This window comes from Lissotriton vulgaris, chromosome 1_1 (genome assembly GCF_964263255.1).
Source record: "Lissotriton vulgaris chromosome 1_1, aLisVul1.2, whole genome shotgun sequence".
NCBI lineage: Eukaryota > Metazoa > Chordata > Amphibia > Caudata > Salamandridae > Lissotriton > Lissotriton vulgaris.
Window position 1 is genome coordinate 2,029,770,968 of NC_141685.1, and position 15,615 is coordinate 2,029,786,582.

The window sequence follows — 15,615 nt, forward strand, 5'->3', positions numbered from 1 at the left end:
GCTCTCTCCAAACCTGGCCATAGGGCCAGGGGGTCTGTAAATCAGAAGACCCTTCATCGTGTAGCCGTCATTCACCTTAATGGTAAAGCTACCCGCCTCGCTGTCCAGGATGGGGGAGTAGTCTAAGTGGCACCGTAGGCATTGCTTGGCTATGATAGCAATGCCCCCTCCTCTTCCGTGGGTCTATCCTGCCTAAGCATTGTGTAGTCCTCTGGTAACGCCTCCAGAACATCAGAGGCTGAGCACTCGTCTAACCAGGCTCTGTGAGAAACACAAGATCCCACTGCTTCTCAGTGAGTAGATCGTATAGATCCAGCTTGTGTTTCCGCAGGGAGCGTACATTTAGCAGGCCAGGTTGTGGTGCCTGCTACCCACATACCTGTCCAAGTTGTAGGAAAAGTGGCAGTGCTCACAGCTTGTATTCTCCTCCACTCTCATACTGTGTAAACAGGGGCTAGAGGTGGCACTGCGGAGAGCCATCAGCTCCCTTCTACTCCATTGTAAGTGCCCACCCCCCCCGTAGGGCATAAGGTCCGACCCTGGCCCGCGTACGATCGCGGACGGGCGCAGATGGGCTTGACTTAAGCGCGACTTCGGCGCGCCCGCTGCGCTGCCGGAAAGGCATCCGCCTTTTATCTCCTTCCAGCACCAGCAACACTAGAGCGCTGCCCGTCCTCACCTGCGTGCCGGAAGTGGCTTGCTCGGACCTTCCCCGCCCTCTGCTCGAACGGTGCTAATCACCGGCGTCAGAACTAGGCGGGAAGGAGGAAACGAGCCAAGCCCTTCTGCGTGATGTTACTGCCCCTGCGCCTGCCTACAGGTAAAATTTCAGCAGTGCACAGTGCCCTCAACAAAAGTTATGTGTCACCGTAATGACAGCAACCCGAGAAAGCCAATCGCTCACCTCCTAATGCCCCAGCGCTATTAAAATCAGTTTAAAAATGATCGTAGTCAGCTATTTAAAACATCAGCAGCACACGCGCTGTAATTTGCGCCGTCAAAGCAGCAGGGACACTGCCACTGTCCACTCACCGCCACCAGGGCCCGTAGTCCAGTGCCTTTTATCTCCCCCCAGCGTCAGCAACACTATTTGCGCATGGCTACTTAAGCATAATCACCCGCTGATTCTTTAGGAGCCATAGGGGAGAAAAAGCATTAAACTTAACAAAAGGAAACTTAGAATATAAAACAAATAAAGCACACAAAAAAAGAAATAAGGTGTCAAGGTTGTAGTGGCCTCTAATTGGAGATGGGAAGGCTACGAATCTTAAAGGCCAACAGCACAACTTCATTTATTTACATCGTCATAGAATCAAGGTTCAATTGATTAAATCCAAGAGGAACTTCTAGCAAATTTGAGTAAAACCCTGGTTTTCTTTCAACACAGTTATATGGGAGGTAATTAGAATATGTAAAAAGACAAGCACTCGTTTTCAATGAACATTTGAAGGTTAATGTTGCAGTGTTATGTGAAGAGGAAGTGTATGTGCAGTTTCAAGTGATGGGTGCATATGGTGTGGTTATAAGAGGTAGCGTGAGGTGTAGATTGTATAGGGTATAAACAATTATAGCTGGTAGTGTGTGGGGGCATAGGGATTTTGAAGGTTGGTGGGGTGTTGCAGCTGGATGTGTAGCGGATGACGTGGGGTCTACTGGTGGTGTACTGTTTTGGTGGTCATGCAGGTGGGCATGGAGGGAATAAGTGTAGCAGATAAGTGAATTAAGTTGCTCTGGTTGTGTAATTGCCAGTGGTTTCAGTGTAGATGGCAGCCGTGAAAGTGAAAGTGAAAGTGAAGAAAAAGAAGCAAATCCCAGTAAGGGAGAAGGACCAAGAGGCCACATGTCAAAGAAGCAAACCCCATTCTAGTAGAAGCACAAACATAGTGAGAGGAAGAGAAGCACGTGGATGTAGGGGGTGTACACAAGGCATGCAGTGTAGCTAGTGTAGACTATATATGGAAATGTGGCATTGTAGGTTATATGTGGGATAGCAGGGTGATGTAGAATACGTGGAATAACAGTAGGTAGGGTGTATCTAAGGAGGTCACCTCACTCCATCTAATCATGGATACTGTTTACAGTTTTCAGCTTTAATACTTCAACAATAGTTGTGATGTATTAGTCTTATATTTCAGTCATTTAGTTAATTAGAATAACACACCCAATACCATGGATTAGGAAGCTTGAAGTCCAGGATTGGAATCAATATCCATGATGATATGGAGTGAAGTGGTCACCTTTGGTGGGATACACACATGAGGGGACTTAGTTGTATAGGGTGCAAAGTTTAGAAGCAGATGTGCTTTAGATTCAACAGGGCACATGTTGTGCTTAAGCCAGTAGGTAGTAATGTTGGCAGTGGAGTTGTGTGATCAACCTGGTGGGTACGATAAATTTGTATGGTGTAGTAATGCATCCTGTCCTCTTTCCAAGCCGCCTCCAAGACTTCAGCCAATCCCTATGAGTCAGCTATGAGGATGCAAGGAAATAAGCGGATGCCAAAAGTGCAGGGTGTAGTTTAGCTTTTTGCCCAATTTGTGTAATCGCAATACAGTAGCGCACCAATTGTAGCCCGAGAGTCAAAACTAACAGGAAGGCATAATTTTGTAATCCGTAATGAGTGAAAAGAGACCGGCCCACACAACCTTACATACATGGCAAGAAGTGTATAGCACAATAGAAGTCAAGATTGACAACTAACTGCAGTGTTTAATATAAGCTTCAGAACTCACCTCCATCTCTCGCTCCCCGGGAGAATCCCTGTGAAAAACAAAAACAGTTTATCAAAATGTAAAATAAACATATAAACGATTGTGAACTTAGAGTGAGAGAATTGGAAAGGGAAGCAGGCTAGACTGCTGCAGAGTGAACAAATTACATACTGTCGCTTAGACTGTCGCTATCAGTTTGTTGCCTTTCAGGAGTACCAAAGTTTGGGTGGGGGAAGCAGCCAGGCAGCATGAAGCACTGCCCACCACCAAATGAAGGGTAGGGGAACTCCGGTGGCCTTTGGAAAGGTACCCCGCCCTGGTAGATAAATCTGAGGTGTGTATGTTGATTCGGGGTTCAGCACCACAGTACATATGCATCCTATACAGAGGTATAGTGCTAAAGTATTGTCTAAATCAGAGCGCCATGAACTACAAACAGTTCTTTATATCCTGCACCTATGGCAAAAATAATATCTGCTTACAGTGTCCTCACAGGAGGTAAGGAACACAGCCCTACCTGGGGTGCAGTGCACCACAATAGCCTAGGCCGTGGAGGTGACGATATTCTGGGTGGATAGGTCATAGGATTTAAGGTTCATTGTAAAGCAGATTAAATCAGGGAAAAGCTGGACAGTGGCTCCTAGGTCTGGAGCAGCAGACTGTATGACAGCTGAGAGAGAGAGAGATGGAAGCCTGAAGGATTGATGGGGGTTAGCAATGGAGGGACTGGTAGGAAAGAAGCACCATGAATCATATATATACACGATTACAGTCTAATGCCTATCATGAGACAGTCATCCAGAAAAAGAATAAAGGCAGCAGAGCAGTCAGAAATGAATTAACCTCCAAATACGACTCTAGTTAAACAATTGTTCAGCAATCTCTGATGATTGCAGACCCCTCCAAGAGCCAAGGGCATATACCCTTTCCATCCACCAAGTGTTGGGTGAGTAGGTAGGGCACCATTGGACTTTCCTTTGTCAATGATCTATAACTAGATGTAGTCCAGATTTTCAGGTCAGCATGCACAGTAGCGCACGTTGAGTGAGGATGCAGGCAAGCTTTGAGTTGAAGTGGGCATGGGGCACCGGGCACCGGGGCACCGGGCACCACAGCAATCCCTGGGAGGTCCAGTCCATCAGAGTATTTCCACACTCCAGGGAAATAATTTGGACTTGCAACTAATAGATGCAATACTGGAATTTTATTCTCTGCATTCCTGATTTAGTTCATTTAAAGAAATTGGGACAATACTTCTGAAAAGGACTGGAAAGGTTTGCTTTTGGTATCCTTAGCCAGGCTTCCTTCAGGTTCTTTCCCAAAAGGAGGGTAGCAGCCGAACCACGAGAATGCAGGCTGTTTGTACAAATCACTATTTAACTCCTCTCAAGGACCAGAATCACCCCTGGTGATATCAAGGGGCAACGCAGCCCTAGGGATCCAACCAGGGAAAGATGGTGTCGTCTCCTTTCATTGTCCTCGACGCTTTTCAGTGAGGTCGTGTCTTTATCTAGGCACGCACTTACAATGAAACACACTTTTTAGGCAGCATGACAGTGAAGACTTTAGATAGAAATTTAGAAAGAGATGGGATCGAAACGTTATTCTTTTTGAGCAACAGAACGAACATATTTAAATTCTGACTCCTGTGCTGAGGCCCAGACTCAAATTCCAGACTGCAGATTAGCGAATAAAGATATGCACAAGTCGAAGAAACGATATGACGGAACAAGCCACAGATCATTGGACTACAGACTTTTGTACGGTCAAATGCGTATTTTTTTGTGTTTTTGGGCATGGCCTCAAAGTATTGCTCGTACTTCATGAACAAGTACATTTCATGAACTCCTATAGAATGCACAACACACAATAGCCAGCATTACAGCACTCGGATGTTCATGAAAGAAAGTACAATTACTTCCCACCTTAAGTGGTAAATAACTTTTTGCAGAAAAGGGAAAAGTAAGCTCAAGAAGGCCTTTCTACCTCACAGCACATAATACTTTCACTAGTAGACTAGAAGTCAAATCAGAGACATTTCTGCCTGTTATTGAGGCGGAGGGAGATGTATGGTTAGGGGTAAACGTGTGCCTGAGCTCAGCAACTGATATTAACAATATAAATAAAGCAACAAAAAAAGGTACCTACTTATCATTTGTTTCAAATTTTACAGTTTTGCCATCTGCTGCAGGAGTAGAGGTGATTCCTATAATAGAATCATATCCATTAAAACAAAGCAATCAAAGAGCAATTTTTCAGTCAGATTCTCAATACAATCACACTTAATACGGCTCTTTCCCTATGAAGGATCACAAACTTAAACTGAAACAGGATTGTAGGATTTCACGATGCAATCACTGCCATGTTTACAGTACATATGAGGTTTTTCAAAATATCAAATAGTCTTTCCAAAATGGATTAAATGAGGGACAGAACCCCCAACACACAATGTACATTTTCTAGGAGTTATGTCAACACTTCTGTTGCACCATGGATCATGTGCAATAGGTAAATCCCGAATCTTAAAATCCATAAAGAACTTACAAACATCAGCATTGACAGATGTTTTAACATAGAAATATATCTAGCTGACATGTGGATTTTATAAGCAGTTTAAGTCTCTTATTTTCCACGTAGCGTTTGTACTCATAAAATAAAGTGCACATTCATCCTCGTTTGTATTTGTGGCTTCATTTAGGACCATGAAGTTTGCAGTAAAACATCTTCCATTTAATTGCTTGTTATTTTTTTTTACTTTATCCTATTAACAGAAGACAATTCATATTTAATAGAAGATAATCGGATCCCTTGTCAGCAAACACAATTAAGAGTCAAACTCACAATTTAAATAAAATAACCACAATCCCTATTTTAAACCCGATTGTCTTCACCAACACCACACGAAGCTACTTCATCTTTGTGTGAACTGGGGGTCTCTAGTTGGCAGAGGTAGGTACCTTTGCCAAATAGGGACCCTTGCTTCTAGTCAGGGTAAGGGGATACACTCTTTAAATAACCCCTGCTCACCCCCTTGGTAGCTTGGCACGAAGCAGACAGGCTTATCCCAAAGGCAATGTGTAAAGTATTTGTACCAACACTCACAGTAACACATCGTAAACACTACAAATGGACACCACACCAGTTTAGAAAAATAAAATATCTTTATCTAAATTAAACAAGACCAAAATGACAAAAAATCAACATACGGATACTCAGTAGAATGTCTTTAAAAAGGGGTGTTGCAAAAATAAACTTGTAGATTGTAAATGCAACACTTTACTCTCAAAGTACCTTGGATGCGTAACGCAGAACAAACAAAAAGGTTGCAGAGAAGGCAATGAGTTGATTCTTCTGGATTATGGATTCTGCGCTCCAGTTACAATGCGAAAAGATGGCACCTCGATGCGTTGCGACAATCCACTGCAATGCGACAAAATGGCGTCTTTGATGCGTCAATGTGGGCGTGCGGCACAATAAGGGGTTTCCTGAGCCGCAACAGGCCCTGCGACACGCTTCTCCGGTGATTTGAGGATGATCAGAGGCGACACGCTTCCTTATCAACGAGACGGGCCGGCGACACGCTTCTCCGGTGATGCGACGGCGAACAGCTGCAGCATCGACACGCTTCCTTGGTGATACGACGGCGGCGTCACACTTCTGCCTCGTTGCGTCGCACTTCCAGAAGCAAGGGCCTCACACACAGTTTACAGGCACCTCAGGGAAGGTCAGAACTTCCAGCAAGGAAGTCAGGGAAGCTGGGGGTGAAGTCCTTTTGTGCCTGGGACTTCAAAAACAGGAGGCCAGCTCTTCTCAGGCCCTTGGAGACTTTTCTTCAAATGGACACAGCAAGCAGCAAAGTCCTTCTTCAGGCAGGGGACACAGCACACAGCAAAGTCCCTTTGTCCTCTCCTCAGTAGAAGCAGCAAACTTCAGGCCAGCCCCAGACACACAGCAAGGGCAGTACTTCTCAGTCTCTTCAGCTGATCTTCTTTGGCAGGGATTCCTCTTGATCACAAAGTAGTCTAAAGTTCAGCGGTTTCAGCTCTCCTATTTATACCCCAAAAGTATTTATTCTCTGTGTGAGAGGGGTCCTGGACCCAGTCCAAACCAGTTCTGGGTGCATTCTGCCGGTGCACAATGTCTTCCTTTGTCAGTGTGGCCCAGGGTCATCAGACGCACCACAGGAGTTGGAGTCAGCATTGCGGAAGGCAGGCACAGCCCTATTCAGGTCCAGGTGCTACTCCTCCCACCACTCCAAATGCAGAAAGGTCTATTCAGCCTAGTGCTGACTCACCCAGACATTTGGAGCCACCCCAGCCCCCGTCACTCTCAAACCAGACAGTCAATCCACAAACAGGTAGGGCGCACAAAGGTTGAACAAGAAAATAGCCACTTTCTAAAACTGTTATTTTCAAACAAGGAATTTAAAAACCATCCTTCCTAAAATATGTGTTATTAAATTCTGAGTTCAGGTATACCAGACTCCAATTTCCTATCTCACACCTATGGGAAGATATGCAGGTAAACATGTTACACAGCATTCCCTATTCTGTCCTACGGGCAAGATTGCCTTTCAACAGTGAAAAACGAAATTGGCAGTATTTCACTATGAAATTGGCAGTATTTTACTATCAGGACATGTTACACACATTAGTACATGTCCTACATTTTACATACACTGCACCCTGCCCATGAGGGTACCTGGGGCCCACCATAGAGGTGTCCTAGGTGTAAGAAAAAGGAAGGGTAAGGCCTGGCAACTGGGTACACTGGCCAAGTCGACATGGCAGTTAAACTGCACGCAGGCACTGGAGTGGCAGGCCCGAGACCTCTTTTCAGGGCTACTTATGTGGGTGGCACAATCAGTGCTGCAAGCCCATCAGTAGAATTTGAATTACCAGCCCTGGCACACTTAGCGCACTTTACTAGGGACCTATTGGTTAGACAAATATGCCAACCATGGATAGCCAGTCACAATAACAATCTACACAGGGAGCGCTGGCACTGATCAGCAGTGGCAAAGTGCCCAAAGCATCTAAACCAGCAAAAACGAAACCCAGCACAGTGTCAAAATTACAGGAGGCAGAGGCAAAAAGTCAGGCGAAACCACGGCAAGGCTGCCAGATCTAACAATATTTTTAACTCACTACTGAAATCCATGACATACACATTCATCTGCGGGTGAGACTATGGAAAGCATCCTTGCTCGGAAAATAACAGCATCTAGACCCGGTTTGGCAATGCAAGAAAAAACAGATAACCCCTTTATAGATGATGGCCTTCACAACTTGCTTATTTATTATTACTCAGCCATTATGAATTTTTTTATTGTGTGTGGCTTCAAATAGCTACTAGATCATATATTACACCCTTACGATAGAAAAGATGTAACTACGTTCAGAGTTGAGAATAGATGTGAATAATACAACACAAAAATATAGATGGAGACACAACTTGTACTTCAGTTGGCGATGTGAAACAAAATGCGGACCCTTGTATTATGATGAAAACGAATAACTACTTTCAATAAACCTGATGGAAGATGCAAATTAAGTAACATAGCCGATTATATTGGTCATTCGACCTTCAATCAATCAATCAGTGACACTTATAAAGCGCGCTACATACCCGTAGGGTCTCAAGGCGCTGGGGGGGGGAGGTGCCGCTACTGCTCGAACAGCCAGGTCTTCAGCTTCTTCCTGAAGGAGAGGTGGTCTTGGGTCAGGCGCAGGTCGGTCGGGAGGGAGTTCCAGGTCTTGGCGGCCAGGTAGGAGAAGGACCTTCCTCCTGTCGTCGCTCTTCGGATGCGGGGGACGGCGGCGAGGGCGTGGTTGGCTGATCGGAGGTGGCGTTTGGGAGCGTAGAAGTTGACTCGGCTGTTGAGGTAGCTCGGGCCTTGGTCGTGTAGGGCTTTGTGTGCGTGGGTGAGGAGGCGGAAGGTGATTCTTTTGTTGACGGGGAGCCAGTGAAGGTCTCTCAGATGTCCGGAGATGTGGCTGGTTCGTGGGATGTCGAGGATGAGTCTGGCTGAGGCGTTCTGGATCCGCTGGAGTCTCTTCTGGAGCTTGGCAGTGGTGCCGGCGTAGAGGGCGTTGCCGTAGTCCAGTCGGCTGGTGACGAGGGCCTGGGTGACGGTCTTTCTGGTCTCGGTGGGGATCCACCAGAAGATCTTCCGTAGCATGCGTAGGATGTTGAAGCACGCCGAGGAGACGTTGTTGACTTGCCTGGTCATGGAGAGGGAGGAGTCCAGGATGACGCCCAGGTTTCGTGCATGGTCTGTCGGTTTGGGTGCGGTGCCCAGGGCGGGAGGCCACCAGGAGTCGTCCCAGGCGGAGGGTGAGGAGCCCAGGATGAGGACCTCCGTCTTGTCCGAGTTCAGTTTCAGGCGGCTGGTCGTCATCCACTCGGCTACCTCTTTCATCCCTTCGTGCAGGTTGGCTCTGGCGGCGGCGGGGTCGTTGGTCAGGGAGAGGATCAGCTGGGTGTCGTCGGCGTAGGAGATTATGCTGAGGTTGTGTTTGCGTACGATGGCCGCGAGGGGGCTCATGTAGACGTTGAAGAGGGTGGGGCTCAGAGATGATCCTTGGGGGACGCCGCAGATGACTTCGGAGGCCTCTGACTTGTAAGGTGGTAGGCGGACTCTCTGTGTTCTTCCGTCGAGGAAGGAGGTGATCCATTCCAGCGCCTTGTCCTGGATGCCGATGTTGCTGAGGCGCCGTACTAGGGTGCGGTGGCAGACCGTGTCAAATGCCGCGGAGAGGTCTAGGAGGATGAGGGCCGCTGTTTCTCCATTGTCCATCAGGGCTCGGATGTCATCGGTGGCGGCGATGAGGGCGGTCTCGGTGCTGTGGTTGGCTCGGAAGCCGGACTGTGAGGGGTCGAGGGATCCGTTCGTCTCGAGGAAGGCGGCCATCTGCTTGTTGACGGTCTTCTCGATGACTTTGGCTGGAAACGGGAGGAGCGAGATGGGGCGGTAATTCTTGAGTTCGGTGGGGTCCGCTGTGGGTTTCTTGAGTAGAGCGCTGAGTTCGGCGTGCTTCCAGCTCTCGGGGAAGGCGGCTGTGTCGAAGGATGTGTTGATGATGTCTCGCAGGTGGGGTGCGATGACAGCGTCGGCCTTGTTGAAGACGTGGTGAGGGCAGGGGTCGGTCGGTGATCCGGAGTGGATGGAGTTCATCGTGCGGATGGTGTCTTCGGTGCTGATCGGGGTCCAGGCGTGGAGGGTGGTGGTGGGGGGGGGTGGTTGTTCGGTCATGGTGTGCGTTGGTTGGTTGTTGAAGCTGTTGTGTATGTCCGCGATCTTGTTGTGGAAGTATGAGGCGAGGGATTTGCAGAGGTCTTGCGATGGGATGATGTCGTTGTTTCCTGCGCTGGGTTGGAAAGCTCTTTCACGATGTTGAAGAGTTCCTTGCAGTTGTGTGCGTTGTTGTCCAACCGGTCCTTGAAAGCTGTTTTCTTGGCGGCGCGGATCAGCTGGTGGTGTTTTCGGGTGGCAAGTTTGAAGGAGGTCCTGTTGTCCGGTGTCGGTTCACTTCTCCAGACTTTCTCGAGGGTTCGGCAGTTCTTCTTGGAGCTCTTGAGTTCGTCGGTGAACCAAGGGGCCTTCTTGCTGCCGGGTCTGCTAGGCGGGGTCCTCAGTGGGGCAAGTTCGTCCGCGCAGTTGCTGATCCACTTCGTGAGGTTGTCGGCGGCCTGGCTGGGGTTCGCTGAGCTGGCAGGAGGGTGCTGGCTCAGGGAGGTGGCGAGCTGGTCTGCTGTGATCTTGTTCCAGCTTCTGCGGGCGGTCTGTTTCTGGTGGTGGTGGGTCGTCGTTCTCTTGAAGGTGAAGTGGACGCAGCTGTGGTCCGTCCATAGAAGCTCAGTGGCGTGGCTGAAGTTGATGTCTGTGCTGGAAGAGAAGACTGCGTCGAGTGTGTGTCCGGCGAGGTGGGTGGGGGTGGACACCAGTTGCTTGAGTCCCAGGTTGGCGAGGTTGTCGAGCAGGGTGCTGGTGTTGCGGTCGTTGTTGTTCTCCAGATGGAAGTTGAGGTCTCCCAGGAGGATGTAGTCAGCGGAGGGGAGGGCATGCGGGCTGACGAAGTCGGCGATGTCCTCGCTGAATTGCGTGCGTGGTCCCGGGGGTCGGTAGATCAGGGTGCCTCTGAGGGTGGTGTTCGGGTTGGTGTGGATCTGGAAATGCAGGTGTTCGGCGCTGGTCAGGGTGTTGTCGGTGCTGGTCGTGAGACGGATGGTGCTCCTGTGGACGATGGCGATGCCTCCTCCCATCTGGTTGGCGTTTCGGTCCCTCCGGACGATCTTGTAGCCCTCTGGGATAGCGATGGCGATGTCGGGAGCTGAAGAGGTGTTCATCCAGGTCTCCGTGAGGAAGGCAACGTATGGGGCTGTGGCGTCTAGGAGGTTCCAGAGTTCGATGGCGTGTCTGTGGACGGAGCGGGTGTTGAGCAGGATGCACTTGAGGTGGGTGCTGCTGGTGTTTGACTTGGTGGGTGTTGGTGCGAGGCAGGTCCGGGTGCAGGAGAACTTGCAGGCGTGGCAGCTGAAGGGACCGTGGGTGCGTCGTGGAGTGGCTTGGTGGCACTCTGGGCGTCGGCCGGTGTTGAGTGCGATGAGGGTGGCGGCGGAGTACGTCAGGCGGGTCGGTCGGGGTCTTCGGGGGCCAGGGGTCCTGGCGCTGGTCGCGATCCGGTCGCGGACGGGCGCAGACGGGCTTACCTTAGGCGCGCCTTCGGCGCACAATCGGCGCGCCCGCTGCGCGTGACCGCTGCGCGTTCGCACGGTCGCCATTTAAGGCGAAGTGCGCGGGTGGGCGGAGCAGCTGGGAGGCGGGAGCGGGGAGGGTTACAGAAGAGAAAAAGGGGCAGGGACAAGCGGCGGTGGCGGGAAGGGAGGGCGGGGGCGGCTAGGTAGGCGGACAACAAGGAAGGAAGGTCAAAACACGGGCCAAATAAAATTCGGCAACACAGGCACAAAAAATCGGCAAAACAAGGAAAAAACAGAGGTTAAGCACAACAGGCACAAATGCTTGACAAAACAAGGCAAAAACAATCCCCGCAGCGGAGGCAGCCGGCAACCGGCAAAACGAGGCAGCAGCGAGGCAGAGGGCAGGCAGGGGCACACGCAGCAGCTGGTGGCCGTGCGGCGCCGGGGTGTCCCACAAGTGGGTCACACTCACCTGCGTCGCACGGTCGCCATTTAAGGCCAAGTGCGCGGGTGGGCGGAGCAGCTGGGAGGCGGGAGCGGGGAGGGTTACAGAAGAGAAAAAGGGGCGGGGACAAGCGGCGGTGGCAGGAAGGGAGGGCGGGGGGCGGCTAGGTAGGCGGACAACAAGGAAGGAAGGTCAAAACACGGGCCAAATAAAATTCGGCAACACAGGCACAAAAAATCGGCAAAACAAGGAAAAAACAGAGGTTAAGCACAACAGGCACAAATGCTTGACAAAACAAGGCAAAAACAATCCCCGCAGCGGAGGCAGCCGGCAACCGGCAAAACGAGGCAGCAGCGAGGCAGAGGGCAGGCAGGGGCACACGCAGCAGCTGGTGGCCGTGACATTAAAACAACAAAAGCTCAGCTCTGGCTTAGCTAGAGTCCCTCTTGGGCCCTCAAGCTCAAAAGAAGTCAAGCTTTAATCCGACTTCTGCCTGCCTCCGCGTTCAATCTTGTGTGTCAAGAATTAAAGACAAAGCATTAGCCTTTGATGTACAACGGGTGAGCTAGAGACGTACCCATGGAGTGGCACAACTGTATGTACAATGTGGAACGATAATACCGGCGATCAGCGCGGTTCACCTGCTTCTCCATCAAATATTTCATTTCACTGAGCGTCCAGGCTTTATTTTCATTATCACATGACAGCACCTTCAAATACTATAAAAGCTCAAGATGAGGCAGGTATAAAAACCTCTTGTGTTTCATCCAATAGACTATGATGTTGTTCCACACAAGAGTCCAGGCCACATATTGGGTGGGTGGGTGCTCATGAAACCCGACTCGCCTGGGCACGGCCAACGTAGAGAATGGGGATTTGGGGGGGGGGGGGCGACCAGCGGGAGGCCTGCCACCCCCAGGGATTTTTGGGGCCGGGGGAAGGGGGGGGTAGAGCCAGTACCGTACGTGGGCTGGTATTAGGCTACTTGGTAGCCTTGGGCTGGTTTCGGTCTGGGTTTGGGCTGGTCCCATTTATATCCGGACTTCCTGTGCACAAGCCACCATTTTAGAAAGAAGGTGGCTGTTGACACAGCAGCCGGGCGGGGGTGATGACGGAGGTAATTGATTTGGGGTATTGAGTTGGTAGTGATTTGCGTGCGTACAGTTACTGCAGGATAATTGGGCATTTATTGAGGATGGGTGCGTGCGTGAATTGGTGACATTCGGTGGGGGTAATTTGCTTGTCCGTTGGAGGCGCACGAAGCATGATGGTGCCGCGAGTACGGTGGTGGTTGGTGGCGCGTTAACCGAGATTGTTACGCTAGTGCAGTACTTGGTGGTGCCGGTGGTATGGTGGAGTTGTGTTTGTAGGGGGCGCATGGGGGGCTTGGGTTTTGAGGCGTTGTGTTCGTGGGGGGGGCGGGGTGGCAATGTGTGTGGCCGGGGTGTGTGGTATCTGGGGGGCCTCTGGGGGTGTGGGTCTTTCGGGTGGCCTTCCCGCCCCTTTCCAGGAGACACGGTGGGTCAAGCAGCGGCGGCGGGATGGATGAGACGTGGGGGGGGGGCTCGGCCTCGGTTACGTATAGTATGGGGTTTCAAAGGAATTGATGGGTTTTGCACAAACAATTCTTTCACACAGGAGGTTCGGCGGCCGCACGGGCCCGATTGCTGGAAAGGTTCCTCACGCCTTATGTTTTAGGGAGGCTTTAGTGGCGTGTTTAGGAGTAGGTCAGGAAGAACTGCCGCCTTTACTAGGTGCCTTCTCTCGTCGGATGCCGGTGGGCGTGACGTAGGGTACGACGCGGCATGGCGGGTGTGACGCTCGTTTGGATTTGCACGGGGGCGGATGGGGGGGTGCATGATGGGGCCCTCGCGGGTCTTCGTCGCTGCGGGGGGGAGGGGAGGGGGGCAGGAGTTGGGAGCCTGGGGGGGATGGTGGGGCTGGCGGGGGAGTGTTTCTGCGGCGCGTGTGCGACGGGGGGGGGGGGGGAGGACGGGGTTGGGGCGAGTGGGGGGGTGGGATGGCCTGAGTGGGGTGCCTTCGAGTGGGGGGGATGTCCGGCGGAGAACGGATGTGGGGCTGGGGGGTGGGGGGGGTTCGTCAGGGTGTTGGGATGTTGGGGGGCTTGCGGGGGGGGGGCGGGCGTGAGTGTTTTGTTCCCCGGCGTGCTGGACCACACCTCTTGTTTGGGCTTGGAAGCTGAGGTAGGCGCTCGGGAGAGCAGTATGCGGCTCCACTCGACCGAGGGGATGGGCCGGCTCTGCCTGGTGCGGGCGGTCGTGCTCCCACGAGGGACCATTCTGCATGGCATACTTGTTCAGCAACAGTACCCGACTCACATTACAAAAGTTAATATTGAGAAACTACAGCTTGGGCTTCTGCAATGAATGTCTGTCTATTTGCAATGAAAGTGGTTGTCTGTACTCAACCCCGTTTCTAAAGGGAATTCTCTTCAGTGCTCAGAGGGATGCTTATGAGCTACTTACAGGACTTAAAATGCACTGGGCATTTGTTTCAATTCTCATGCATTGCATTATGGGGGCATATTTCACGAGTGGAGATGATGTTCACCAATGTTCGCTTGTCATGTGTGGTTGGGCAGGTTGACATTTACAGGCATTTAATTTTCAGTTTTTGTTTTAAAAGCGAATGAGAGCTCTATGGAACCCATGTCTGGTCACTCAACATCGGTTGATGGGAAACAGGCGACTGTTCTCACTAATAATGCTCTATAACTCCGATGAGTTATATGCCACTCCCACCCCGAAGGGTCAGGACGGCCGCCGGGGGTGGGGGAGGACGGAGTGTGCTGTTGGACAGTGTGGATTAGTAGTTAGGTATTTATGCATTTTATAATCAGTATAGACCGGACACAGGAGCGTTAACAGTGAATGAATGGCTTACGGAAGGTTACAGTACATGCGGCATAAGTGACAAGCGTGGGCAAACTAAATACAAGGGGAGTGGCGTGTGTGCGGGTTACACCGGCGATGTGCTAGTAGGGGGAATCAGAGTGAGAGTTACGGGGCGTGGTGGCTCCCGTGGGAGTATTGGAAACGAACAGTGTAGGGGGTGGACAACGGGGTGTTACACTAGACACGTGGTGGGGGCGTGTTAATGAGAGCCCGCGGTGTAGGACTGCAATACTGGCGGTCGCATGGACCACGCGTGCCCACTGGGGCGGCATTGCATAGTGGGAGGGACAAGGTTTTCTATACAAACAGGTCCTGCCTGCAGGTAATAGTGGGGCATGATTTAACTTTGGAAGGGCCTGGAGGGTGGCGAACTTTGAAGGCAGTTTGGAAGGCCGGGGAGGAGGTGGTTGGGTCGCTAGATAGCGGGGGACGGGGCGGGAGGTTTGGGGGTGGGGAGATTGCGGTAGTCCAGTTGTGGTGAGGACCAGCGATGGGAGCAGGGTGTTGCGGTTGTACGGTGGGAATAAGCGAGGGAGCCCACTGAGAGGGCGCAGTTGGTGTCGAGCAGGCTTGGCAATTGTGGTACGGGGGTGGGTAGATTGGGTAGTGTGACGTTCGGCCCCAGGGTTAGGCGCTGGCGACAGGGTTGGGTGTGTCGTTTCATAAAGTCAGCTGGTCCATCCATGATTGCATCGGTGGAGGAGACAGTAAGGGTGTGGGTTGAAAGGTGAGAAGGTTAGCACTCCCCTGGATGTGGATGGAAGAGGTCCTAGTGGCATTTACATCACATATACGGTTAAGGGACTGCCACTTACTTCGTGGTGTCTAACAGGTTTGGACGAGT

The 15,615-nt window shown here is 51.1% G+C and overlaps 1 protein-coding gene and 1 non-coding gene across 3 annotated transcripts in view; one reads left to right on the plus strand and one right to left on the minus strand.

The window, feature by feature from the left end:
• Positions 1 to 15,615, minus strand: part of IRAG2 (inositol 1,4,5-triphosphate receptor associated 2) — a 1,414,859-nt gene that overhangs the window by 321,095 nt on the left and 1,078,149 nt on the right. For both annotated transcript variants that reach the window (XM_086920312.1, XM_086920307.1), the window contains 2 exons: positions 4,860 to 4,917; positions 2,733 to 2,760 (listed from right to left, as the gene is read on the minus strand). In XM_086920312.1, coding sequence (XP_086776438.1) covers positions 2,733 to 2,760; positions 4,860 to 4,917 — 86 coding nt within the window. The remainder of the gene's footprint in view (positions 1 to 2,732; positions 2,761 to 4,859; positions 4,918 to 15,615) is intronic.
• On the plus strand, positions 15,485 to 15,609 carry LOC147751565 (U6atac minor spliceosomal RNA). Its single transcript, XR_015300317.1, has one exon. It is a non-coding gene; the product is annotated as a U6atac minor spliceosomal RNA (small nuclear RNA).